General features: G+C 57.5%; 3 protein-coding genes across 4 annotated transcripts; 1 reads left to right on the forward strand and 2 right to left on the reverse strand.

The window, feature by feature from the left end:
- The first annotated feature begins 651 nt into the window (after positions 1-651).
- On the forward strand, positions 652-19,278 carry PGGHG (protein-glucosylgalactosylhydroxylysine glucosidase). 2 transcript variants are annotated; one of them, XR_012831125.1, is made up of 14 exons: positions 652-670; positions 6,343-6,610; positions 7,169-7,379; positions 7,940-8,375; positions 9,364-9,483; positions 9,680-9,811; positions 10,145-10,256; positions 11,464-11,536; positions 12,033-12,169; positions 12,974-13,107; positions 13,691-13,786; positions 14,280-14,377; positions 15,019-15,114; positions 17,974-17,986. XR_012831125.1 is itself a non-coding variant. In XM_075712406.1 (14 exons), the coding sequence occupies exons 2-13, from the start codon at positions 6,358-6,360 to the stop codon at positions 18,185-18,187; spliced, it is 2,016 nt and encodes a 671-aa protein (XP_075568521.1). In that variant the 5' UTR covers positions 652-670; positions 6,343-6,357; the 3' UTR covers positions 18,188-18,189; positions 18,292-19,278. The 2 variants fall into 2 exon arrangements, 1 of the variants encoding a protein (XP_075568521.1); XM_075712406.1 differs by lacking the exon at positions 15,019-15,114 and adding an exon at positions 18,292-19,278 and having other exon boundaries at positions 17,974-18,189.
- Positions 19,279-20,839: 1,561 nt separating this feature from the next.
- Positions 20,840-21,947, reverse strand: LOC142593809 (interferon-induced transmembrane protein 5-like). Its single transcript, XM_075712999.1, has 2 exons — positions 21,771-21,947; positions 20,840-21,058 (listed from the first exon to the last, which is right to left on the reverse strand). The coding sequence occupies exons 1-2, from the start codon at positions 21,945-21,947 to the stop codon at positions 20,840-20,842; spliced, it is 396 nt and encodes a 131-aa protein (XP_075569114.1).
- Positions 21,948-23,074: 1,127 nt separating this feature from the next.
- Positions 23,075-24,217, reverse strand: LOC142593856 (interferon-induced transmembrane protein 5-like). The gene is made up of 2 exons (XM_075713359.1): positions 24,032-24,217; positions 23,075-23,237 (listed from the first exon to the last, which is right to left on the reverse strand). The coding sequence occupies exons 1-2, from the start codon at positions 24,215-24,217 to the stop codon at positions 23,079-23,081; spliced, it is 345 nt and encodes a 114-aa protein (XP_075569474.1). The 3' UTR covers positions 23,075-23,078.
- Positions 24,218-25,187: the final 970 nt, after the last annotated feature.

Here is a 25,187-nt window from a genome sequence, read left to right on the forward strand (position 1 = left end):
TGCTCTGCTGGAGAGCAGACCTCTTCTCTTGGGCTTGTTAAAATTTAAAACACTCAAAACACAATGTACTTTTTTTTTTTTTTTGAAGCTGTTGCAGATGCGGTGCCCGATCCTCTCTGATCGCAGTGAGCAGGACCTTGCTCGTCCCGTCCGTGGCGACGGCTTCTCCATCTTCTCTGTGGCTCAGTGTTTGTGCAGGCTCCAAACCGCGTGTGCACAGGCTCCTCCCTGCGTGGTGGTGCCTGTCTGGTGAGCCTGTCAGCCACAGACCATCTCAGGTGCTGACAGATCTGCTGCCGGCGTTTGACCAAGCTGGGCTGGAGTTTGCAAAAGCAACTTCCAGCCTGACCCGACCCGGGAGCAGAAGTGAAAGCCTTGAGCCTGGGTCTCGTTCCTCCGATGTGTGGATGCGTGTCAGCGGGAGAAACAGTAGAAATAGCCCTTTCAACTTCAACGCCTGCCTGCTCCGCTGAATAACCCAGCTGTGTCCTTCTCTCCCTTAAAAACAGCTCTGCAGAAAGTTTGCCAGGATTTGTACAGACCTGCTCAGAGTTCTTCCCGGCGCTGGGAATGCCACCTTCCTCTCCCTGACTCTCCTGGCAGCTCCTGGGCTTCGTGGTCGCGGCAGGCTCTTCTGCGGGATGGAATTGGGTCTTGCCTTTAGAAGGAGGTCAGAGCTCTTTTCCCAGAACATCTGTCTTGGGAAGGTGCAGGTTTTTCCCCTTAAAAATGGCATGATGGGCTGCACGGAGCGTGACTGGTCAAGCGCACGTTTGCTGACGGAAGATGACTGCTGAAATTTAAAAGCAGTAACAGAATCCTTTTACCTTATATCTGCTGCTTGCAGCTGGCTTTCCAAAGGATTTCCCTTCGATTCCCTGCTCATCAGAGCCTTATTTCCAACCAGCTGACAGTCGGTAATCTGCGCAGCAGACACAAAGCTGGGGGGGTGGTGGAGCCTCCGACAGTAAAGATTTTTCTTTTGAGCAGTTTCACAAAACACCTGCCTCTGTGAGACCAGGGAAAGGAATAAGCGACTCCAGGAAACCCTCTTAGATGGCATTTTGCACTCATCTGCTTTCCCTTTAGCCTTGGTGGATTTTCTGCAAAACCCATGTTCTGCTGTGCCTCTTTATGCCGCTTTTAGTGACAGAAATACTGACCTGCGTGCCGCTGGGAGCAGTTCTTCTTTCTCCTCCTTGTCAGGAAGGAGCAGCCAGGTAGCAGCCGCCTCCCTCCCTATCTCGCCCCAGCTGCCCATGGGCTGTGAGCGGTTCTAGCTCCGTTTCTGTTAGTCTGGACCAAAGGATAGCGAAGGACGCGTCTGCTCAGGGGAGCAGTTCGATCTGCTCGACCGAACAAGAGCTGCGGTGCCCGCCGGCGCTGGCAGCACGGCCGCACCGCTCTGCTCTTTGCGGGCATCTCGGAGCCCCTCTTGGCACCGGCCCGCAGGTGTTCAGCGTTTTAGGGTGTGAAGGAGGGGGAGCAGTGCTGTGCCTCGCTCCTGTCCTGAAAACCTACCTAGAAACCTTCTTTTGCTCCTGTAGATCAAGCCTCTCGTCTGTGGCAAAAGCTCGCGTTGAGGAGCATTGCTGGGATTAACAGGGGTGACAGCGAGAGTGGCCACGCTGATCCGGGGCAGCGGTGAAAGGCTTGGCTGTGTTTTCTGTGAATAGTAGGAGAATAATCTCGTTGAGGAGTAAAGCCTTGCAAATTTTATTTTGAACAGGAGCTAAAGAAAAGGACCAATTAAAATCCTTGACAAGCTGGAGAAACAGCTGGTGGTAAAGGGCAGATGTGGTTAATGGATTTCCTCTGAAATTCTTGGAGAAACTTGTCTGTGCCCTGACTTGCGCAGGAGAAAATGATACTGTGCAGATGAATAAGGAAAAAAGAGCCTTCAGAACCCTTCCCTTCTGGTCACAGAGCGATCAGCTACTTTGAAAAAAGCTACGGCAGAGTTGGAGGAGGCTTTGGCTTGCTGCGAGAAAGGGCTTTTCTGAAAAAGAATATTTCAATATTCCTTCAGTAAAAGCCAAGGAAGTGGAGCGCGTGCCCTGGGGGTCAGCTGGGGCAGTGAAACGCTCTTCGCCGGTGCGCTGGCGGCTGCCGGAGGAGATGCTCGTGCCCCAGAGCCTTGCTGGGGTCTGCCCTGACGCCCGCGGAGCCTGCCCGCTCTCCGGCACGTTGCATGGGTTTGCCTCTGCCATAGACTCAGCCCTTGCCCGAGACCAGCTGGCGGGTGTGAGGATTAAAGAAAATGCTAAATTAAACTTGCTGGAGCAAGGTATGGGTTTAGATCCTCGAACAGGAAAGGAGTAGAGCTGGGAGCAACTGTTAATGGCTGGGCTCTGCCCTTGGCTGCTCGTCAGGGTTTCTCCAAGGCACCTCTCGGGTATCTGCAGCAATAGGACTCATCCAGCAAGGCTCTGCTGCGCGGAGAGCGTCTGCCTCTGCGGCTGCTTTCCTGCTGAATCTGGGAAGCTGGGGAGGAGGCGACCAGGCGCAGTTGACACAGGAGAGCTCTTTGACCCCTTCCACCGAGAGGAAGGAAGGTGTAGAGCAGCTCTTTTTGTTAACACAGGCACCCTTGCCGCTACTCCTTTTCCTCAGCTTCCTCCCTGGGTGGTTTTTGGCAGGAAGGCCACGCCAGGCCACGCTACCACGTGTGCCCATGGAAAACCCTCCCTTCAGTCCTGCTTAGCATGGCTGGACCCGGAGGTAGGGCAAGCAACATTGCCTTTCTCTGCGCCCCCAGTCTCTTCCCTACGAGCTCACGCCACGTTCCCAGCACGGTCTCTGATCTTGCCTTCCTCCTGGCTCGGTCGATGGCTGTATCTGCTCTCCCTGGGGCCGGCAGTGGTGGGCTTGAGGCTGAACTTGCAGCGACTCATCCCAGCTTGCTCGGGGGGAAGCAGTGAGGAGCTTTCATCTTCCCCAAGCAGCCGCTGGCAGAGATGCGGCGTCTTAGAGTCATCGAATCGTTGAGGTTGGAAAAGACCTTCAAGATCATCCAGTCCAACCATTAACCTACACTGCCAAGTCCACACTAAACCAATCAAGGGTAGACGAGACTGAACCATGTCCCAAAGTGCTACGTCTGCCCGTTTTTTGAACGCTTCCAGGGATGGTGACTCCACCACCTCTCTTGTGCTGCTTCTGGACTGAGGAAACGCGTTTTCACCTCCTTAACGCTGATGGCAGCTTTGCTCGAGTCGGACATTGGCTTTTCTGTGGATTTAGAGAGAGGAGAACAGATGTGTAATGTCTATCCCGTAAATGCTGAATCGTTCAATAAGATAATCGTCCTCTCTGAGCACTGCGGCAGCGGGTTGGTAAGAGGCGCAGCATCTGGCTGACATCCCCTAGTCCACGAGGACAGGACTGTAGATCTTCCTGCTAGGAGAGGTTTGCTCCTGCAAGGACCAAACGCGCTGCATGGGGCAGGACAGAGAGGCCGCTGGCGTGGTGCCCCTCTGCCACGTCAGGGACGCGGGCAGTGCTCGAGGCGGGCTGCGGGGGGAACCTTGAAGGTGCTGGGGCTGCCCCACGCTTGGGCTGAGCTCGGAGTTGGTCCGTAGTGTGGGAAAGGAAGCAGGGAAGGCTTTGAGATGAAGAGACGTAGGGTCAGGTAACAAACAGACGAATCTGGGTGCCTCCATCTTCTAGTGAGCGTTGGCAAGTAAGCTGGAGGCATGCCTGGGATCCGGGGGGAACATCCACTTAGATCCACGGTAATTTGCTCTTCCCCCTGCTCCCCGGCCCGATCTTGGGTTTGTAACACAGTACTTCAGTGCTGTCCTACGCTTACCGTGTTTGATGGGAAGTGAAAGTGTCTGTGGAGGGGCCATCATCTCCCTTTGCTGAAGGGCATGGCATGGGGTGAATTTTGGCGGTTGCACTCAACAGTGACGGGAGCTGCTTTTTGGCTCGCCTGCGACACAAGGCAGCAGGAGCTTTGCCAGCTCCAAAAAGGTCTGCGGGGAAAGAGATGGCTCGAGCCTTTGCCGCGGTCGGGGACGTGCGTGCAGTGCCGGGGCTGCTGCCGCGCGGGCTCACGCCGGTCAAACTCTGGCACGGGTCTCTTTGGAGAACCGCAGTGCAGCAGGGCGAGAGCCAGGGCACGGTCGCGCCAGGGCACGGTCGCGCCAGGGCAAAGAGCCCGCTGGGGACAGCCGCCGTGTCCCAGACGGTGCGGCCCTGCTGCGTGGTGCAGCCCAGCCCGGGGAAGGATGGGCATTTTCTTGTGTAACGGCACATGGAATCATGACCTGTCCCTCTTTGGGGACAGCTTGGTAAAGCTCTGCTCTGTCTGCAACCGGGCTTCAGAAGTGACAGGAGATGTTAGGGGCCGGGAGAAGCGGGGCTGGATGCCAGCAATGCCCCCGCGGTGCGGGGAGACGGGGCCGGCTGCTCGCTGGCACCGGCGCCGTGCCCGGACAAGCGTGCAGCGGTGGGGGCAGAGGGGTGGTGGGGAGGAAAAGCGTGCCAAAGCTGCAGTCCGGATCCCTTCCCTTTGAAAGCAGGCGAGGAGAAGGGTTAGAGCGTGGCTGGGGCCAAAGGGCGGTCGTCACGTGGGGTTCCTGCCGCAGCGGTGCGTGTGCACAGCTTGCCCCGTGCGTGTGCACAGCTTGCCCCGTGCATGGGCTGCTTGCCCCGTGCGTGGGCTGCTTGCCCTATATGTGCACAGCTCGCCCCGTGCGTGTGCACAGCTCGCCCCGTGCGTGTGCACAGCTCGCCCCATGCGTGGGCTGCTTGCCCTATATGTGCACTGCTCGCCCCGAGCGCCAGCTGTTCGCCCCATGCGTGGGCTGCTCGCCCTGTGCGTGTGCACAGCTTGCCCCGTGTGTGCACAGCTTGCCCCGTGTGTGCACGGCTCGCCCCGTGCATGGGCTGCTTGCCCTGTGCGTGTGCTGCTCGCCCCATGTGTGCGCTGCTTGCCCCGTGCGCGGGCTGCTCGCCCCGTGCGTGCTGCGGGGCAGCCGCAGCTCTCCACCTGGGGCGTTGCTGTGCTTCTCAGGCGGCTTTTAGGTTGTAAATCATCGGGGACTGCTTTTTCTCTCCCGATTCCTCCTTCCCCGGGGCGCAGGGGAGCCCTGGGACCTCTGTGTGCCCTGCTGTGGGCAATGAGCTCGTCTGGGCCAACACCCAGACGTCAAGATTTTTTTTATTATTATTATTTCAATGAGGGGAGATAACATTATTTCCTTCCTCCTTTCTCCCTTGGGTAACTTCCGTCCTTCCCCCCGAGCGGGAGCCCCACGGCAGCAGCTTCCGTCTGCACGGCCAGAGTTCATGCTCAGCCCCAGACCAAAGGCAAGATCTAACCTCCTCGCTTTCTGCCCCCCTTTTGTTGTTGGTTTTTTGTTTGGTTGCTTGGCTTTTTAACTTTCCTGAAGGCAGGAAGAGGATTTTTCTCACGATTCAACCTCGGGCACTGCCTGGCGTGAGGAAACCGAGCCGTTCCTGAGAGCTGCCAGCAGCCAGCTGCTATCGGAGCGGGATTTTGGGGACTGCCAGCCTGGCCGGGGCGCGCTCTCGCCTCTCGTGCCGCCCTGGCTGGCTTTCCAGCTCCGCTCGGAGAGTGCCTCCGTGCCTCGCTGTACTGTTCCTGTGTTAGTCTGGCGCTTAGCATTGCCAGGCGCCAGCTACAGCTCCCTTTTGTGAGGTGCTGTTTATATGCGTATATATCTTTAATATATCTTTATATATATGTTTGTCTGTTATATATAACTATATCTTTTAAGGTATTTATACATATCAATGAAATAAAAAGCTACTACCCCAGCAAGCCAGCGGCTGAGGCTGAGCTGGAGATGCAAGAGCGCGGGGAAGCACGGGGGCACAGTGAGATGGGAGGCAGGCAGCCGCCGAGGCCACAGGAGAGTAGTTAATAGTGTCGTAGAATAGCGTGGGGAGGAAGAGGAAGAAAGAAGAGGAAGGTGGCTGTGTTGTATTGTGAGAAATTGGTGAGATCTTGTCAGGGAGAGGGCAGCAGAAGAGGAAGCGGGGGGGAATTGGAGAAGCGACGCAGGCAGAGAGTTGCCGAGGGCTGGAGGAGCCGCGTCGCTTGGCCGGGAGCTGGTGGGAGCCAAGGGGGAGCAGGGGAAGCTGCAAAAGGGGGGCACGAACCCCGGGGGAGGAGACCCGCCCCAGGCGCTGGGGGGAAAGCTGGGTCAGCAGCCAGCTTTGCCGAGGAGCGGGGTGTTACAGGAGGGTTTTGGAGAGAGGAGCAGCTTTGCAGACCCCGCTTTTGGCTGGCATCCGGCACGGCCACGCTCAGCCTGCCCCGACTTCGTCCGTTCAACCCTTGTACCTGACTCTGTTGTTGTTGTTCTGCAGCTCGGGTTGGTAAAAATGGCTGATGGCAAAGAGGACCCTGCCGTGTTCGCTTCCACCTCTCTGCCCTCAGACCCCCGGCTGCTGGCCACGGTGACGAACGCGTACCTGGGCACCCGCGTGTACCGGGACATCCTCCACGTCAACGGTGTGTACAACGGGGCGGTGGGAGACACGCACCGTGCCGACATCCCCAGCCCCGTCAACGTGAGGATGACGGTGCCCGGTGCGGGCAGCCTGGCTGAGACCTTCACCTTGAACGCCCGGACAGGTAAAGAGCAGGGCACGGGCAGGAATCTCCCTGTCCTGCTGCCTCCTTTCAGACCTCCATCGTGGGCACCCATCGCTCTTTCCCTCTAACTGCTGGTGACCCTCTTTGAGAAGTTAGAAGTCTCTTTGCCTGTGTTGCCTCTTCTACAAGGTCACATCTTGCTTCTCCCTGTTCTCCGTTCACCTGCGGGGTGTTGTTCTTCTGAAGTCGTGTTGGAGCAAGTGGAAAATTCCCCTTTCTTGTGAGAATAAGAGCAATTTTCAGACTGTATCTCAATCTCTGCTGGAGCCAGGCTCGGCAAACACTGTTTAATCACGAAGCCTGGTAAAATGTTTTATAGCACAAATCATTCCTCAGCGACTTGGCCAGATTCAGTGTGTTTACAGCGTTGCAGCGCGTTAACAGCGTCGTCCAGTTAAAAGCTGTGTTTGGATCTGGAACCGGCAAAGGGACCGTATTTCCCAGGAGGAACCAGTAGATAGGGCAGAGGTGGGAGCCTGGGGCAGAACATCAGGACCCGATGGTTCAAAAGGCTGATGGCTCTTGGTGTGCTTACAGGAACCTTCAGCCATGTGCTGCAGTCAACTGATTACACAGCCACCCATCAGATCTACGCTCACCATTCCCTTGTCCATTTGATGGCCTTCAGCATCACCATCCGACAATCCGCCCGCACCACCCAACCCATCACGGTCCAGCTCCAGACTCCTTTTGTGCCAAAGAGCCAGGACTTGGACCTGAACCAAGGACCAGACTTCCAGGGAGCACAGTGAGTTTGGATCATGGTGGGGGACCTTGCCCTGAGCGCATCCTTCATGGGCTGTTGCACGCTGCCCTGCTCACCGTTAGGAAATAAATTGCAAAAGTAAGGCTAAGCTAGACTGAAATGGTAAGCAGCGTGGAGGCTTGTGCAAAGCCACTTCTTCCTGGCAGGTACATAAAAAAAAACCCCAAATTAAGTGTGGAAACATTTTTGAGTTGCAACTCCAGAATTACTACTTACACTGACATGTAAAAGAGCAGCGAAGGCCACAGGGACTAGATGTGATTGCAAAGAAGTGAGTTTCGGGAAGATAGTGAGTTTGGAGGAGGTGGCCTCTAAAAACGCCTTGCTGGGATTGGGGACCAGTTGTAATGAATCTGTCTCCTGCGCTTTGGGGGCGGGACGGCAGCCGAGCTGCGGCGTGGGGATGAGGGAGCTTCCATCCTAGGTGGGACCGGGAGCCTGGTTGCCCGCGGCTGGGGGGAGGTCCCCTCTGTGTGGGTGGATGTGCATGGAGTCCCACCAGCTCCGCTCTCCCTTTCCCTGTTGCTTGCTGTCTCCCGCAGCTACATCTACGGAAAGACGCTGGTTCCCGAGGTGGAGGGGGGACCCCGTCCCACCGTTCACATGCTCTGGACTCCTGTGCCGCAAACCTTGACGTTGCGCAGGGAGGAGCGGGAGCGATCCTGGGAGTTCCTGGTAGCCGTGGCCGAGAGCGAAGAGGAGGCGAAGAGGAGCTACAGCGAAGGGCTGGCTCTCATCGCTGCTGGCTCCCTGCACTCCTCCCACATCCACGCATGGGCCACGCTGTGGCGAGGCTGCTGCGTAGACCTGGATGGACCTCTGCCTTTGAGGCAGGCCCTCTACGGCTGCCTCTACTACCTGCTGAGCTCCATCCCACCCCCGGGGAACCCGGGCTTCATCTTCCACGGCATCAGCCCTGGCGGCTTGTCCAACGGCACTCAGGGCGAGGACTACTGGGGGCACGTCTTCTGGGACCAGGTGGGTGGAGGCCGTGCTAGCTGGTGACCTGGGGGCTTTGCACAATGACTGGGGTGGAGAAGACTCAGCAGGAGGCTGCTGGGAGGCCTCCCCCTTACCCCCAAGTAGGGGTACCTTGGCACCAGCCTCTTGGAGAGCACCCTCCTGCTCCTTTCGTAACAGCTACCCAGACCCAGCTCGATCCCTGGAGTTACTCATCTGGGTTGTCCTCTAACTCGAAAGCAAATTGCCCAAATTGAAGCTAGATGCCTGGGGCTGCTGCCCTTCCACAAGCTGAGGTCTGGGGCTAAGATAGTTCAGGGTGCTCACCCAAAGGAGCTTCAGTGACTAGCTTAGAGCGTGGCCACCAACTTCTAGCTGTTTAAAACAAAGCAAGTTGAAACCTGCCCTTCTCCTCCCAGCCTTGGTGGCATGGGTGAGCCCTATTTTGCCTGAACCACTGAAAAAAATTGAAGCGTTTTCTGCGATGGGCACATTCAGCTTTTAAATGTAGGTTTGGTGCGTACTTAAGCCGGCTGGGCTGGGTGGCTTTGCCCCAGCCAGAAGCTTAGATCTGCTCTTGGAGCAGCCGTGCAGGAGACGCTGCTGGGTGGTGTTGAGCCTCCTGTGCTAAACGCACTCTGGTCTTTCAGTGGGCAAGGGCTTTTCAGTCCTGTGGACCTCGTGTGCTTTCTTCCTGGTGATGCTTGTGGTTTTGACCCTCTCCAGCGCCTCTGGCTTTGGTGGACTCCTGCCTCCCTTCTCTTGCATGATGGGAGGTCCTCTGAGACCATCCTAGTGAGATAGCAGAGAGTAGCAGGCATGGGCAGAAATGGTCCCTTGTGGATTTTTCCCTTTTAGTGAACCCATGGGACAGCATCTTTAAGTAGTAGCAAAATCATGGTCGGAGCATTTGGGATGGGGCCGGACTTGACGGGTGAAACTGGTGGGAGCATTTGGGTGCCCCACCAGCCAATCCCATCATCTTGCCTTGCTTGGATGTTTCCAGGACACCTGGATATTCCCGAACATTCTGCTGTTTTATCCTGAAGCTGCCCGAGCCATCCTGGAGTACCGGATTCGCACGCTGGAAGGAGCCTTACGCAACGCGCAGGAGCAAGGCTACAAGGTGGGGCCAGAGATGTTGGGCGGAGGGCAACGCAGCCCAGCCGCTGTCACCAAGGGGGACAGTTGGGCTTCGCTCTTCCCCTCTGGCTCTAGTCCTGCCAGGGGCTGTGAGCAGGGCATTGCCCGCAGGCGGTGGTCCGGGGAGAGCATCTCGAGGTGTTGTGCTTGGCTGCCTCATGGATGTCTTCTCCTGGCAGGGTGCTAAGTTCCCGTGGGAGAGTGCAGCCACTGGCCAGGAAGTCTGCCCTGAGGAGATCTATGGAGCCCAAGAAATCCATGTCACTGGGGACGTTTTGATGGCCTTTGAGCAGTATTATTGCACCACGCAGGTAAAGGGAGCGCGTGCCTCCTGGGTGGCCCGGCGGCAGGGCCTGCAGGGCATCTGGTGACTGTCACCGTCCCTTCCCAGAGAAACTCTGCTGTTGTCTGCTCCCGTCAGAGTTGCTGGTAGCACCCCGCGTTCCTTCTTCAGCCCTGCCTCCTCTGTCCTTGCTCCTCGAGGGTGGCTCAGCATCCTGTTGACTCAATCCAGGCCAGTTTTCTGACCTTTTCTCTTGCTACATCTATCTCCTATCTCCTAGAGCTTCTGTCATCTTCCCGCGTTTGAGTCTGGTTGAGTCTCCCTCATGTCCTTGTTTTTCTCTGGCTTTGGCTCCCTCCAGGACCAGAAGCTGTTCAGGGAGGATGGAGGCTGGAAGCTGGTGAATGCCGTGGCTCAGTACTGGTGCAGCAGGATGGTGTGGAGCGAGGAGGAGCAATGCTATCACATCAAAGGTACTTCTGCCACTGCCAGACCTGTTTGCAGGGGAGGGGGTTTGCGAGCAGAGGCTCGGAGCCCCTCCAGCCAGACCTGGACGGGAGTGCATGGGCTCTTCAGACTCCTGCCCTCTGGAATATCTCACAGATAACGTTTGTGTCCGTGCAAACGTGGGACAAGGTGCTCAGCTCTCTTCCAATGCTGCAGTATTGGTTGTTTTTTCTCTCAGCCCCTCGCCACTCATAGGACACCTCTAAATGTCTCCTTCCGTGGTGGTGCAAGCTGATGCCACAAGCATGGGTGCCTTCAGATCTGCTGTTGTGACCGGTGGCACTTAGGGTGCAAAGGCTTTAGAGAGGAAGGACTTTTCTTGTCTAAGTCTTTTCTAAAAGACCTGAGTTTAAATGCCCCAGGAGCCTGCAGGAGTTTAACCCCTTGAAGGACATCTGGTGCTGAACAAGGACAGTGGTTGATATGTCTGCCAGGGCAAAGGGTGTCTGCAGGCAGCAATCCCGCTGAAGCACGTTATGCTAACGAGTGCAAGTTGCCACTGATGGGCTGCTTCTGAAAGGGGGCACGGAGGAAGAAAATGGGAAGTGAAGGAGAGGTCTTTGTGGGAGGAGGGTCTGGAGGAGGAGACTGGGTTAGAGCGAAGGGGTCTCGCTGAAACTGGGGTGATCAGAGCTAGAAGAGCCGCCGGGGTTGCTGCAGGCTGGCTCTTGGTGCGAAGATCCTTGGAGACAGCCCCAGTGCCCCCGAAGGAGTCACGTATTCAAATGTCTGTTTTCACATTTCTCTTGGGAAGTGGCTGCCTCTCCTCCTGGGGACAATCTGCACAAAAGCAGCAAAGGAAGGAGCTGAGCTTGTAGCTAGGGAAAGATTTAATGACTTGATCGACTTGATTGAATGCCTTGAAAGAATTAATGACTCGAAGGGCACCTTGCCTGTGAAGTGGGGGAGATGCCCTCGGGTTGAGGTCTCTGCTGCCCATCAACCAAAGCTGTAAGCCAGGTTGTTTCTCCTTCACGACAAGCATACCACTTACATTCTCATCTAGTGAGCATTGCACCGAGGTCGCTGTGGGATCCTGCCAGGAGCAGAGGCAATGCCTTGCCACGTGGGCAGGGGTTCCCTTTGTCATGCTGCTTCCCTGAGGAGGGGCGCAAAGCCATGCCAAACCTCGTGCATGCTGCGGTGTGAAGTGTTCCCTTCCTCTTCCTCCAGGTGTCATGCCCCCGGATGAGTATCACTACCGGGTTGATAACTCTGTTTACACCAACGCCGTGGCCCAGCGGAGGTAACGCGCATGCCTTGTTGAAGCACTGGCCCATCTCTCCTTCCCTGCCTAGCAGCCTGGCAGGGGCAGGAGGCAGCAGGGCTCCTGCGTGCGATACGCCTTCACGTGCCTGTCCCAGCTGGTCTCCTTTGCCGGCCTTTACAGCCAGTGGAAAGGAGTAGGTGGTCCCGTGGCGGTTCATCTGACCTGTTTCAGGTGTCCGCATGAGACTGAGAGGGATTTCACTTCACGGGAGGGTTTCTCTCCCTGTGTTTTATGAGATGTTTGTACAACTAGCCAGCTGGAGACATCTAAAGCTAGAGGAATGGACTCCCAACTCCAGCAATGAAAGCTATCACCCCAAGCTTAAACTTTGACTCACGTTCTTTCCCAGTAGCTGTTTCTTTGCAGTTACGGCTCAGTAGGTTCTTTCAGTTCCCTTTCTCCTCTGCCCCTCTCTGAGGGGGTCACAGGCACCCATGCCTGACACAAAGCATTGTTTCTTGCTTCTTTTCAGCTTAAATTTTGCAGCTGATGTTGCTCGGGACTTCTTGATCCCTGTGCCAGAGGAGTGGGTGGACTGTGCCAAGAAAGTCAAAGTGCCCTTTGATGCAGAGAAGAAATATCATCCCGAGTACGACGGTTACAGCCCAGGTGAGCGGAGAGGCGGCAGCAGATCTTTGGGTTGGCCACTGCTCTTTGTAAGCCTGCAAGAAGTGGGGACTCTGACTGGTTCGAACATGGGAACGGCAGCTGAATGGTTGGCCGAAGTAAAACTCCGTAGCGTTGCTCTCCAAGTGCAGCATTTGGGTTGCCAGTGTGGAGAGCCTGGCTTGTAGATGTTTTTTTCTGCCTCTTGGTGGATTATTTCTCATTAGTGGGCTCATAAAATTAGGAAATCTGGGAACACAGAAAGTAGGAAGAGACTTTTAGTACTGGGCTGGAGATGACATGGTTGCTGTGAACCCATTGCTGGCAGTTAGGTCTTTCCAAGGTCAAGTGCCATGTGCTGCCCTTCCAGCAGCGCCTGGCCCTCTGGAAGCGAAGGGTTCCAGTGGAAATGCATGCCCGGTCTCGTGCCCCTTTTCTCACAGTTAGGGGCAGGGTAATCTGGGTGCGCGGGATCGTGGGAGCTGTTCCTTTGCACCTGAAGTTTAGGTGACGCCAGTCTGGGTGCCATCATGCTGGGGCTGTGCCAGCCTCCTGCCTCAACACAGCTGCCAGCAAACACAGCACCAAGGACAAACCACAAGCTGCTGCTCTGGTCTGCCTTTGGCAAGGCAGCAAGGAGTTGTCCTCCCTGCAGTTCCACTACCTTCCCCTTGTTGAAGTGGCGTTTGTTGTTCTAAGTTTATGATTCTGTGTGAGTCAGGTTTGTTCCCCGTATGAACACATAGACAATCGGTCTGCCAGTTATTCCCAGCTGGTATACGTGGTCTGAGCAACTCCTTTCCCCAGGTGAGCCTGTGAAACAAGCTGACGTTGTCTTGCTTGGATTCCCGCTGATGCACCCCATGAGCTCTGAAGTCCGGAGAAATGACCTGGAGGTGTATGAACCCGTCACTGAGCTGGACGGGCCAGCCATGACCTGGGTGAGGAGAGGGGCAAAGCCTAAGGTGGGATTCATCCATGAGGTGGTTGTTTCCGTCTGAGTTAGTCACTGCCAGCCCCATCAGCGGGCATAGAATGATAGAATTGTTTAGGTTGGAAAAGACCTTGAAGATCATCCAGTCCAACCATTAGCCTAACACTACCAAGTCCACACTAAACCAATTAAGGGGAGAGTAGTAATTAATTTCATGTTTCCTGGCTTGGTGGCTGGATTATTTTTAATGAAAGTAAAAAACTAGGAATCACTAAGGTTGGAAAGGCCCTCTAAGATCATCAGTCCAACCGTCACCCCAACACCCCCATGCCCACTAAACCATGTCCCAAAGTGCCACCTCTGCCCATTTTTTGAACCCCTCCAGGGATGGGGACTCCACCACCATGATGTGTCAGACCTGCTTTAAACTCTAAGGGAGTGTGGACAGTGCAGAGCTAGAGATGTGTGCTGAAGATGTCTACTCTGGGTCAGAGGGGTGCCAGTTGTAGTGTCACTCTGAAGCTTTTGCTGCATTGTCACCCCTGGGGGAGACAGCAGCTGGTGAAAGGCTGGTTTTTTCTCTCCTGCAGAGCATGTTTGCAGTGGGCTGGCTGGAGCTAAAGGAGGTGCAGAGAGCCCAGAGCCAACTGAACAAGTGTTTCAGCAACATCATGGAGCCCTTCAAGGTTAGCTGCGTGGCGTGGCGTGGGTGCTTCCCTGTGACAAACGCTTCTTCTTTCTATCTTGCCTGTTTGCAAGTAGGTGACATGGCACTGAGAGACATCACTTGGGCTGGAGCCTATGCTGACTGCACTTGTGGTCACTAGGTTACTGTTAGGTTGAGCTAGGTGGATGCACGCTCTGTCTCTTCTCTGCACGCCTCTGAAGAGCAGTAACAAGGCATCTACTTCCTACCAGGCAATACAAAGCCCTGGGTCAGTATCATGATCACCCCAGGCTTCCTTCTGCCTGCCAGGGATGGGAAAGGGAATGGAGATGGTGGCATTTAGAGGCGCATCAGAGCCCACGCACCACCTCATGCCAGGATGGGCAGCAGGGCACGGTCATTGCAACACCCCATGTATGTGACAGTGACGATGATAAGCATATTCAAACCCACAAAACTGTATGAAGAGTCCCAATGCAACTGCTGAGTCGTTCTTTCTCCTGCTGGAGCAGATCTGGGTGGAGAACTCGGATGGGTCGGGAGCTGTGAACTTCTTGACAGGGATGGGTGGATTCTTGCAAGCTGTCCTCTTTGGCTACACAGGGTTCAGGTGAGACCTATGTTATGTCACATTTAATTTCTAAGCAACTACATGTTACTTGAAACCTTACTGTTTAGCTGGAGCAATGTGTTCTTACTCATGAAAAAGGAAGGAACTTGCAGCGTCCAGGATATCCTCCAAAGCTCCCAGAAGGTAAGAACATTGCAGACAATGGTAGGAACAAACAAACAGGAATATTAATGATCCTGGATGAACTGTGGATGCTGGGCACAGTTAGTCACTGGTCAGGAACAGGGTGGAGCTACCAGAAATGATAAGCTTTGGTCCATTTCTCCTCCAGCTATGTCAGTGTTGAAAGCCATTGGCTTGAAAAGGAGTCAAAGCTAGGCCAGCACTGAGCTCTTCAACACTGGTTGACACCCTCAGTGAAGAGGGACATCTCTGTATGATCTCAGGATTGTGGCTAGCCTGTACCATTTTGACGTCTGCGTATCAGAAACACATCCAGACCCGCCCACTCCATAGGTGGTTGTAGCTTTGGCTTCACTAGGTGTGGATGAAGCTTAAAGACTACCATCCACCAATTGCATTGGCCTTTTGGCTAAGTGAAGAGAAAGTCCATACAACCACCTTGCAGGCAAACGCAAGACTGCTTCTTGTTATACCCTATACACTGTGGTCTTTCTAAGGGGACCTTTGTAAACGGAGACCCCCGTCCTCTACCACCGCACTGAGCTGCCGTAGGCCTATTCCCACTTTAAAGACTGGGAGCAGATTTGGAACAGGTAAGAGACTCTCTCTGGGTCACTTGATGAGTGAGTTGCACATTTGGGAAGCTAAATGTCATTCCCTAAGTCTGTCCTCTGGCTTAGCTGTAACATCATCCCATCTCCTTTGGATGTGGTGTGGCAAGACCTTCTGCAGCCCCTCTGAAGCAATCTGCCATCTGCACACACGTGGCTCTGTGGAGGAAAGTGCTCAGCTGGCATCACCACAGCATTAAAATATCTTAGAAAAAACATTAAGCTGATCATATAATTTCAAGGCTGCATCTCGTATCCAAAGCAGCCTGGTGGTTTCAACCCCGAAGCAACAGTCTCTTGAGCGTATTCTTAGTTTAATTGAGGATGGATCAAACTGACAAGCCTTTTGATTTCCAGTGAAACCTTCTAGCACTAACTATATGTTTTTACTCTGTGTGTGTGGCCAGAAGCTGCTGAGAAACCCACCAGTTTCTTGGTGGAGCTGGGTGTGAGCTACTGTATTCCCAGCTGAAAAACCTTAATCTCAGCTTTTGCGAAGCTCAAAGGTCTGCAGATGCTCTGTGTGTGTCAGGTTGGGCCTCTCGGCACAGGCTCAAGCCACAGGCTTTGGGGCTCCAGCCAAGTTTCTGCAGATGTTGAGATGACATCTATGCAGCCCTCAAGGCTGCACTCTTGCCTTGCCCGTTGTAAGCCACGGCCCCTGGCTGGCACACTAGCCTGCCGCTGAGTCTCTCCAGTCTCTTGAGCCTCTCTTGAGTCCTCTCCAGTCCATTGAGCCCTCTCAACAGACTGGAGGTGATGGTTAAGAGCTCTCACGTGTCAAGATTTGAGTAGGAGATAAGTGACCATTGTCTTTCCTCATCCAAAACCAAAACACACACATGGGCTCTGTTTGACTTTGGGTAAGGGCTTGGAGAAAGGACTCAAGCTGTTTGCTTAATTTTGATCTTTTGGTGAAGGAACATGTACAGCGGTGCTGAGTTTAAAGCCGTTCAAACTGGTGGGAGTGGGAGCTGATGTGGGTTTCTGAACGTCACCTGGCGACTGGCTTTGGTCACAGCCCAGAGGGAAAGTGAAAACGGAGCTGTGTGGATGCATCTTTGTTGAGATGGCGAATTACAGGGGAGAGGGGCCATGCTATCAGTCAGGTGTGTCTTGCAATTTAATTGAGCAGCACTTCCAGGAGCATCTCCAGCAGGCGTGAGGTGAGCGCCCACCATCTCCTCGCCGGTGTTGTATAGCTTTCAGAGCAGCGGCAGATGAGAACAGATACTTGCTGCTAGGTATTTTGGCTGAAGCTGAGCTTGCATCCTAAAAATCCCAGCTACAGCCATCTCCTGAACTCCTCACATGGCTGGAGTTCAGTTCCAGCACATGGCGCAGAGCCTGCGCCCGTAGGCTGTGTGACCAGACTTCAATGGCAATTCCTGCTTGGGGTCCCCGGCCACTTCTGCTTGTTCCTGTGCCCTGCTCCCCTCCCCATCTCAGCGCAGGGTATTTCCAAAATTCTGCTGGTGTAGCAGCTTATGAAGCCACCTTCTAAGCATGAGTGGGGAACTGAGCTGCCTTAAAAAAATAAAGACTTTTTCTTCTTTTTTTTTTTTTTTTACTAAAAGAATCCAAGCTAATGGAAACCACAGGCCACAAGTGAGGAGCTATGAGAGGGACAGGAATGCCTTAGGGTGCTGGGCTGTGAAATCACAACCCGCGTAGCTCTTTACCAGATGCTTCATCAGTGTGTTTGGGATTTGCCTGGGGGTCCTTGGGATATGCCAAGGACTCTTTCTGCCCACAGATGCACAGAGTAACGGGAGGGGCCTCTGGGATCATAGAATCATAGAATCATCTAGGTTGGAAAAGACATTTAAGATCATCCAGTCCAACCATTAACCTACACTACCAAGCCCACTCTAGACTAATCAAGGGTAGACCAGACTAAACCATATCCCGAAGTGCCACATCTACCCGTTTTTTAAACGCCTCCAGGGATGGTGACTCCACCACCTCTCTGGGCAGCCTGTTCCAATGCCTGACCACCCTTTCCGTAAAGAAATTCTTCCTAATCTCCAGTCTAAACCTCCCCTGGCGCAGCTTAAGCCCATTTCCTCTTGTCCTATCGCTAGCTACTTGGGAGAAGAGACCAACACCCACCTCACTACAACCTCCTTTCAGGTAGTTGTAGAGAGCGATAAGGTCTCCCCTCAGCCTCCTCTTTTCCAGGCTAAACAACCCCAGTTCCCTCAGCCGCTCCTCATAAGACTTGTTCTCCAGACCCTTCACCAGCTTCGTTGCCCGCCTCTGAACACGCTCCAGCACCTCAATGTCTTTCTTGTAGTGAGGGGCCCAAAACTGGACACAGTATTCCAGGTGCGGCCTCACCAGCGCCGAGTACAGGGGGACAATCACCTCCCTGCTCCTGCTGGCCACAGCATTCCTGATACAAGCCAGGATGCTGTTGGCCTTCTTGGCCACCTGGGCACACTGCTGGCTCAAGTTCAGCCGGCTATCTACTAACACCCCCAGATCCTTTTCGGCCAGGCAGCTTTCCAGCCACTCCTCCCCAAGCCTGTAGCGTTGCATGGGGTTGTTGTGACCGAAGTGCAGGACCCGGCACTTGGCCTTGTTGAACCTCATACAGTTGGCCACGGCCCATCGATCCAGTCTGTCCAGGTCCCTCTGCAGGGCCATCCTACCCTTGAGCAGATCGACACTCCCACCCAATTTGGTGTCGTCTGCAAACTTACTGAGGGTGCACTCGATCCCATGTACATCTCGGGATGTACGAGGCTGTGCTGTCTGGGGAGGTGGCCGACCCTACAAAGCTGCTTTGCTTTGCGCCCACCCTTTGTTCCCACCGCTGACCTGCTCCTGCCTTTCCAGGATCACAAAGACCAGCCTCCGCTTCAACCCTGCCTTTCCCGATGACGTCCACAAGTTGAAAGTCACCGGCGTCTCCTACTTGGGCAACAAACTGAAGTTCACCATCACCAAAGAAGAGATCAGGGTCAAAGTGAGCGAGTGCCCCCGGGACCCTCCGGCATCTCCCCTGGAAGCTGTGCTGGAGGAGTGGGGGGCAGCGGTTTCCCCTGCGTGAAGGTACGGTGTCACCGCCTCAAACAAAGGGCTCTGTTGCCTAAAACACAGAGAATTTGGGGAGAAACCGCTCCCATATCTCACACAGGTTGTTTTTCGTTGTAGGGCAGAGTGTCTCTTTCCCCACGGCGGCTGGCTGGATTCAGAGGGCATCCACCAAGGCAATTTAAACCTTGGCTGATCTGGGTTTTACCCACCACAGCAGCAGAAACCAGTTGAAGAGCAGATGCTGGCAGAGGGGGAAGGCAAAGGTGGGGGTCCCAGGCTGTGCCATAAACCCTTTGCCCCTGTGGGACCGTGCACTCTGCCTGTCTTTTTGTGGCCCCGGGGAGGGGTGGTGGACTCGGAGCTCTCGCCATGGCTGGGGTGGCAGCAGGTCCCTGGGCGATGCTGAGCATCCTTGTCTGTGCTGGGGGGCACCGAGCCCCCTGACTGCCCTTCCTGTGCCATCAACATCTCTCACTTAGCAGAGGAAGCGAAACCAAGCCTGAAAGCGACTGTTTTAAACAAGTTATCTAAACACCCATGACTTGTTTATGCTTTAAACATCTGCATGTATAAGGGTGCCCCAGCTGATAAATCTCTATTTAGTCCAGCCTGTATCTGCGCTGCTCCAGCACATCCTGGCTCGGTCCTCGCCTTCTTCCGGACGCCTGCGTTGCTCAGGGTCTCAAAGGGCTGCGGAGACTCGGCCGCTGCTGCTTTGCCATGTCGCTCCCCCCAGCCAGTGACCAAAAAGAGGAGGATCCCTTGGCTGCAGCGCACAGCTGCCTCCGGGGTTTCAATACTCCGAGCGACCGGGACCCCCCAAATCCTGCTGACCCCCTAATGAGAAACTCTGCCACGGCGGCGTGGGGCAGCAGGCAGCGCTGCGGAGCGGACAGGAGTAAGGCTGGAGCTGAGCGTTGTTTTGGCACGCCTACTAGTCACAAAACACACAGCCAAAAGCATTTTAGCCCCGTTTGGGCAGCGCACGACTCCTTTTCTTTTGTGTTATTTGGCGTATAACACCCCTATCACGTTTTTAACCCCCTATCTACATTGTTGTCTCTCTTTTCAAGCAGTTTTGGAATTAAAGCCCTTCTTACTCAATGTTTGAAGGGCTACAGGAAGCCCAGGCATCAGTCATCGTTAATGTTGTCGTCATCTGACGCAAGTGCAGCATTGTTCTGGGGTCTGAGCAGAGCCCTCCAGCAATGACGGCGGTGGATTTACTTAAGGCATTTTTGGTGTCCCAGAAAGCCCCGAGGGAGAGAAGGGGAAGGGCTGTGCCTAGGGACGCTTGCAAACGGGGGGCACGGTACCCGCCCAACACCCGGCTCTGCACCTCGCAGCATCCTCCCCTCCTGCATCCCCCTTCCTGGGGGTGGTTTTGCTGCCCCGTCTCCCAGCCCCACGCCTGTGCTAGAGCAGCCATGGGTGACAGCAAGGGGATGTCGAAGGCGCTCCCTGCCCTGCCGGGGTCTGTCCTTTCTAAACAAACCCCAGGGATCTTGGCCGAATCCCACCCAGTTTATAAAAAGCCCTGCGGCTGCTCCCTGCTGCAGGCAGCATGTGGGAACACTTAGGGAAGGAGGCGAAGCAACTCCCCCGCCTTATAATTACGCTGGCTCTCTGTCAGGCCTTGTCAGAAGTCACCCAACCCCTAATTAGCAGCAGTCCTCAGCAGCAGGGCAGGACAAAAGCACCCCCTGTCCCCTTGCCCCCGATAACAGCCCCGTGGGTGCACCTGGGCTTGGATTTTGATGGGGCTGGGGCTAAAGCCCAGCTCTAAGCCAGGTCCCAGGTGGCACTAAAAGGGGTCCATCCCGGGGTGTCCTCCTGTGTCCGTGCCCCCCTCCCCACCTCGAGAAAGGGATCCTTTTGGTCCAGTTGCCAAAATGAGCCGGCTCTGGCCCGGGGAGGGCAACAGGGGGGGACAGCACAGAGCAGTGGGGCTGCATCCTGCGCTCATCCCCTCTGTTCTCGCCCGGGGACCTGCTGGGGGCTCTGCCGCAGTGAGCTTGCAAGTCGTGGAGGGGACGACATCTCATCTGCTTCAGCATGTCCCCGCGGGCCCAAGAAACGTCTCTGCTTCTTTCCCTTCCTCAGTCACAGGTGGGGCCCGGTGGCCTGTGGCTGTTTTGGGTTGGGTGGCTCTGAGGGTCGTGGAGGTGACTACTTCTCCTGGCTGGGAAAACCCCAAGTAGAATGAAAAAGCCGTATTTAGCACACACCCCGCCCAGCCCTGCACTACGCACACGCATGCAGAAGATTTGCAATGTGTGAAATGGTTTAATGATTTAAATAGTAACGACTGAGGCTGGAGGGATGCTGCGCTCCACACAGGATAAAGGGAGTTAAAAAAAACCAGGGTAAACAAAAATAATCCGGCTGCCCCCAAGAAGCGTGGCCGGGAGCCGGGGTCGGGCACGGGGGGAGCTGGAGCAGGCAGGGGAGGGTGAGGAGGATGCAGCCGTCGTCGGGGAGAAGCTTGCGGGGCTGCCTCCCCCCGGCCACGCGCTGCCTGGTCGGCGAGAAAGCTTGCAGATGTGGCCCTGGGTGGCAGAGACGGGTGGTGGCTGGGTTATGCTGGACCAGTGGTCTTTTTTGGGGGGGGCAGGGGGGGCCACCAGCAACGCGAGGGAGTTTCTACGAGCCCTTCGCCCACGGGTCACTTGTCCTCATCGTCACTCCCGCTGAACTGGTAGGTGAAGAAGCTGACGGAGTCCTGGGCGAGCTTGGAGAGGTGGATGACGCCCATGATGACCAAGGTGGCGAGCAGCAGCGGCAGCACCACGCTCCCCGCCGTGGCCAGGGTGTTGTAGCACCTGGCCTTGGAGCTGAAGCGCCGAGCGGCTTCCACGTCCCCAGCCACTTTCCGGTCCCGCGCCTGCAACAGCCGAGAGATGGGGCGGCAGCAGCACCCGGGCTGCCCGCAGCTCCCTCCCCGTGCCTCCTCCCAGCCCGGCTACGTGGCTTCGGCACCCTCGCAGCCCGCAATTCAGCCCTCCGGGCAGTGCCACACTGCCAGCCAGCTCCCTGCCACCCCAGAGGGTGGCCATCCACCCACCCACCCACCCATCCATCCATCCCAGGCTGCCCCACCAGCTCCACGCGCCCCTGCTTCCCCCCGGCTCCGCTGTCTTTGCCGCTGGGTTTTTCCCTTCTGCTTCTCTCCTGCTTCTTTTGGAGCCTTGCTGGCTCCAGCCCTCGCTTTCCCCCATCTCTCCACCTCTCCTGGTCCAGTCCAGCTGGAGCTGCTCCTGCCGGAGGGGCCAGGGACGTGATGGCCCCCCAGCACCTTCTAGGAAGGAGCAGTCCGTCCCCGGCTGTGGTTAGCTGAGGAGTCTCTTAGCTTGTTAATAACCTAACCCTTGTTAATCGGTGGCAGGAGAAGCATGGGAGCTTTACCAAGCGATGGTGCCACCTGCAACCAGCCTCTCGCGGGTGCTGGGCTCTCGCCTCCCACCCCAGCCCTCCCAGGTAGTTATTTCAGATGCTCCGCGTCCCCTTGGCAAGTCCATCCCTTGGCACCAGCACGGGGAGGGCTCCCCGGATGACCCCCAAATGTTGGGTCTCCCATCCCCGCTGGGCGCCCGTACCTTGACGGAGAAAGCGAGCGCCACGAAGCCGAGGCAGCAGAAGTTCATGTAGATGGTGTTGAAGATGGACCAGATGAGGTGGTCGCGGGGCAGCGGGGAGGCGCTGGCGGTGGGAGCCGGCTCCCGCTTGTGGGACGGCGCGGGCAGGTAGTCCTCCCGCGGGTAGGAGGTGTCCATGGCCACGGAGAGGGGCACCCCGCGCCTCTCCTGCTCCACCAGCCTGGCTGGGGGAGCGGGGCAGGGCGGCCCCTTTTATATAGTCCCTGTCTGCGGCACGGCCTCGGCTCCTCTATATATAAACCCAAGAAATTACAGCCCTCCCCGGGCTGTGGTTGTCAGGCGTGCTTGGCTGGGAGCTAGGAGAAACAAACTGGGGTTTGCGAGCCTACGGGCTTTTTATATCCAGCCTTCCTCCCACGATGAGGAGCACAGACGGCTCCAGCGTGACGGAGGGAGAGGCTGAGCGCTCGGGGAGGACCGTGGGGATGGAGCCATGGGATGGCTTTGAAACCGAGTGACCGTCACCCCGGGGGGCCGACACCAGCCAGGCCCTCGGTGCCAGGATCTCTCGCCGCGCCAGCTTGCACCAACACCTTCAGCCCCATCCCTCCGGGTGGTCTTGGCCGGGAAGACCCCTCCTTTGCAGCGCGTTTGGGCCGCCGAATGAGTTAAATGGGAACTTAATACCCAGGTGTGGAAGAGCTGCTTCTGTGGGGATCCCTGGAAGTGGGAGGAGATGGGGCTGTGCGGCGGGATGGGGTATGTATGGCCAGAAAAACACGGAGATTTTTTTTTTTCTTTCCTCCTTCTGCCGTGCCTAAACTTTTAGGAAGAAACTTATCTGTGATCTGGGCTGGAAGCGCTCTGCACTGCGGCGGGGATGGAGGCAGAGTGGCGTGGAGCTGGCAGCGGGAGGAGGAGCCCGTCCCGGAGATGCGCGAGGACCCCCCGCTCCTTCCCCGCTGTGAGTAAGGCGACAGGCGAGGGGGTTTGGCAGGACGAGCTTTATTTGCGGCAGCAGCGACCTATACACGTGTCACAGCTCGGCCGAACGCGGGAAGCCCAGCAGCTCCCTGCCGAGGCGCGCGAGCGAAGAAGAAAGGGGGTGTCAGCCCTGGCCCACCCATCTCCTGCCACGCGGTGACCGTGCCGGGACACCCAGGGCTGCAGGCAGCGAGGGGACGCGGCGTTGCCCCCTTCCCCCTGTGCCATGCACCCAAAGTGGGGACACGGGGACCTTTTGGGGGGAGGGGGGTTGGAGAAGCACCCCAGAGGGTGGCAGCAAGCAGGTCGGCGGCCGCGCGGCCGTCAGGTGGTGGTGCGCTGAAGGGCGACGACGATGACCATGATGATGACGATCACCACGGTGAGGACCATGAGCAGGGTGCAGGTGATGTTCCACGCCTTGGCACGGGCAGCGTGCCGCCGGGCGCCCTCCAGGTCCCCCAGCACCTTGCAGTCGCGGGCCTGTGGGGGGAAAACGGGGGTGGGGGGTCAGCAGGGGGGACCCATTTGGGGGCCCGGGGGTGGCGGGAGCTCCGGGATGCATCACCCCAGGACGGGGGTGAAGCCATGGGGCACTGCCCGCTCCCCCCACCCGCAGCCCCGCTGCTCGGAGTGGGCAGGCTCGGCGGGGGACTGGATCGGGGCTGGGGGCGGGGGGACACACCGCATCTGGGGGTCCCGGGGCAGGGTGGCATCAGGGGGGTCTGGGATGGGAGACCGGATCTGGGGGGTCCCGGGGCAGGGTGGCATCAGGGGGGTCTGGGATGGGAGACCGCATCTGGGGGTCCCGGGGCAGGGTGGCATCAGGGGGGTCTGGGATGGGAGACCGCATCTGGGGGTCGCGGGGCAGGGTGGCATCAGGGGGGTCTGGGATGGGAGACCGCATCTGGGGGTCGCGGGGCAGGGTGGCATCAGGGGGGTCTGGGATGGGAGACCGCATCTGGGGGTCCCGGGATGGGGGGGGGGGGGCACTGGGGTGGGCTGATGGGGGGGGGCGGTGTCGGAGAGGGCTGGGTCGGGGGGGAGCGGGTGAGGGGGCTCCGGGTCGGGGGGACACGATCGAGGGGGGTTTCTCAGCACAGGGGTGGCGTCGGGGGAGGGGGGGGGGGCTCAGGCGCGGGGGTCCCGGGTCGGGACGTGCCGGGGGTCCCGGGCCGGGATGGCTCTAGGCACCGCGCTGGGCTGGCTCGGGGGGTCCCGGGAGAAGGGGGACGGGGACGCGGTGGGTGGGGGTCCCTGTCCCGCCCCCCCCTCACCTTGATGGAGAAGAGGAGCGCGGGGAAGCAGAGGCAGCCCAGGTAGGCGAGCCCGTGGCCCAGCAGCACGTTGAAGAGGGACCAGAGCACGTAGTCCCGGGGCCGCTCCTCGGGGCCGGCGGCGGGGGCTGCCCGCCCCCCGGGGGGCTGCATGGCCAGGGCCACCTCCGCCTGCCGCGGCTTCATGGCCGGCCGGCGCCGGCAGCCGAGGGCGGGCAGCGCCGGGGAAGCGAAACCGAGCCCCCCCCGGAGCGGGGGAGCGGGCCGGCACCGCCCCCGGCCCTCCCAGCGCGGGCGGAGCGGACGGGACCCCCCCGACCCCCCCCCACCCCCCCCGGGACCGGCCTGGGGCTCGGCCCCCTCCTCGGGGGGCGGCATCGGCACGCAGGGCACGGCCACCCCTGTCCCTGTGCCCCCCCCCGGGCGGCAGCGGGGGGGGCGGGGGGGGGGCTTTGGGGCTGAGGGGGGGCTTGAGGGGGCTTTGGGGACTCAGAGGGGGCTTGAGGGGGCTTTGGGGACGGAGAGGGGGCTTTGGGGACAGAGAGGGGACCTGAGGGGACTTTGGGGACTCAGAGGGGGCTGTAAGGGGGCTTTGGGGACTCAGAGGGGGCTTTGGGGACAGAGAGGGGACCCGAGGGGGCTTTGGGGACTCAGAGGGGGCTTGAGGGGGCTTTGGGGACAGAGAGGGGACCCGAGGGGGCTTTGGGGACTCAGAGGGGGCTTGAGGGGGCTTTGGGGACAGAGAGGGGACCCGAGGGGGCTTTGGGGACTCAGAGGGGGCTTGAGGGGGCTTTGGGGACAGAGAGGGGACCCGAGGGGGCTTTGGGGACTCAGAGGGGGCTTGAGGGGGCTTTGGGGACTGAGAGGGGACCTGAGGGGACTTTGGGGACTCAGAGGGGGCTTGAGGGGGCTTTGGGGACTCAGAGGGGGCTTTGGGGACAGAGAGGGGACCCGAGGGGACTTTGGGGACTCAGAGGGGGCTGTAAGGGGGCTTTGGGGACTGAGAGGGGACCTGAGGGGACTTTGGGGACTCAGAGGGGGCTGTAAGGGGGCTTTGCAGACTGAGAGGGGACCCAAGGGGACTTTGGGGACTCAGAGGGGGCTGTAAGGGGGCTTTGGGGACAGAGAGGGGACCCGAGGGAACTTTGGGGACTGA

Source organism: Pelecanus crispus, chromosome 6 (assembly GCF_030463565.1).
Source record: "Pelecanus crispus isolate bPelCri1 chromosome 6, bPelCri1.pri, whole genome shotgun sequence".
Classification (NCBI taxonomy): Eukaryota; Metazoa; Chordata; class Aves; order Pelecaniformes; family Pelecanidae; genus Pelecanus; species Pelecanus crispus.

Excerpts from the sequence above, each read along its gene's own strand:
- PGGHG (XM_075712406.1), top strand. The coding sequence starts at position 6,358 with ATGGCTGATGGCAAAGAGGACCCTGCCGTGTTCGCTTCCACCTCTCTG. Across the intron at positions 11,537-12,032 it reads AACGCCGTGGCCCAGCGGAG|CTTAAATTTTGCAGCTGATG; the intron begins GTAACGCGCATG and ends GCTTCTTTTCAG. Across the intron at positions 12,170-12,973 it reads GTACGACGGTTACAGCCCAG|GTGAGCCTGTGAAACAAGCT; the intron begins GTGAGCGGAGAG and ends TCCTTTCCCCAG.
- LOC142593809 (XM_075712999.1), bottom strand. The coding sequence starts at position 21,947 with ATGGACACCTCCTACCCGCGGGAGGACTACCTGCCCGCGCCGTCCCAC. Across the intron at positions 21,059-21,770 it reads CGCTCGCTTTCTCCGTCAAG|GCGCGGGACCGGAAAGTGGC; the intron begins GTACGGGCGCCC and ends CGGCTGTTGCAG.
- LOC142593856 (XM_075713359.1), bottom strand. The coding sequence starts at position 24,217 with ATGAAGCCGCGGCAGGCGGAGGTGGCCCTGGCCATGCAGCCCCCCGGG. Across the intron at positions 23,238-24,031 it reads CGCTCCTCTTCTCCATCAAG|GCCCGCGACTGCAAGGTGCT; the intron begins GTGAGGGGGGGG and ends TTCCCCCCACAG.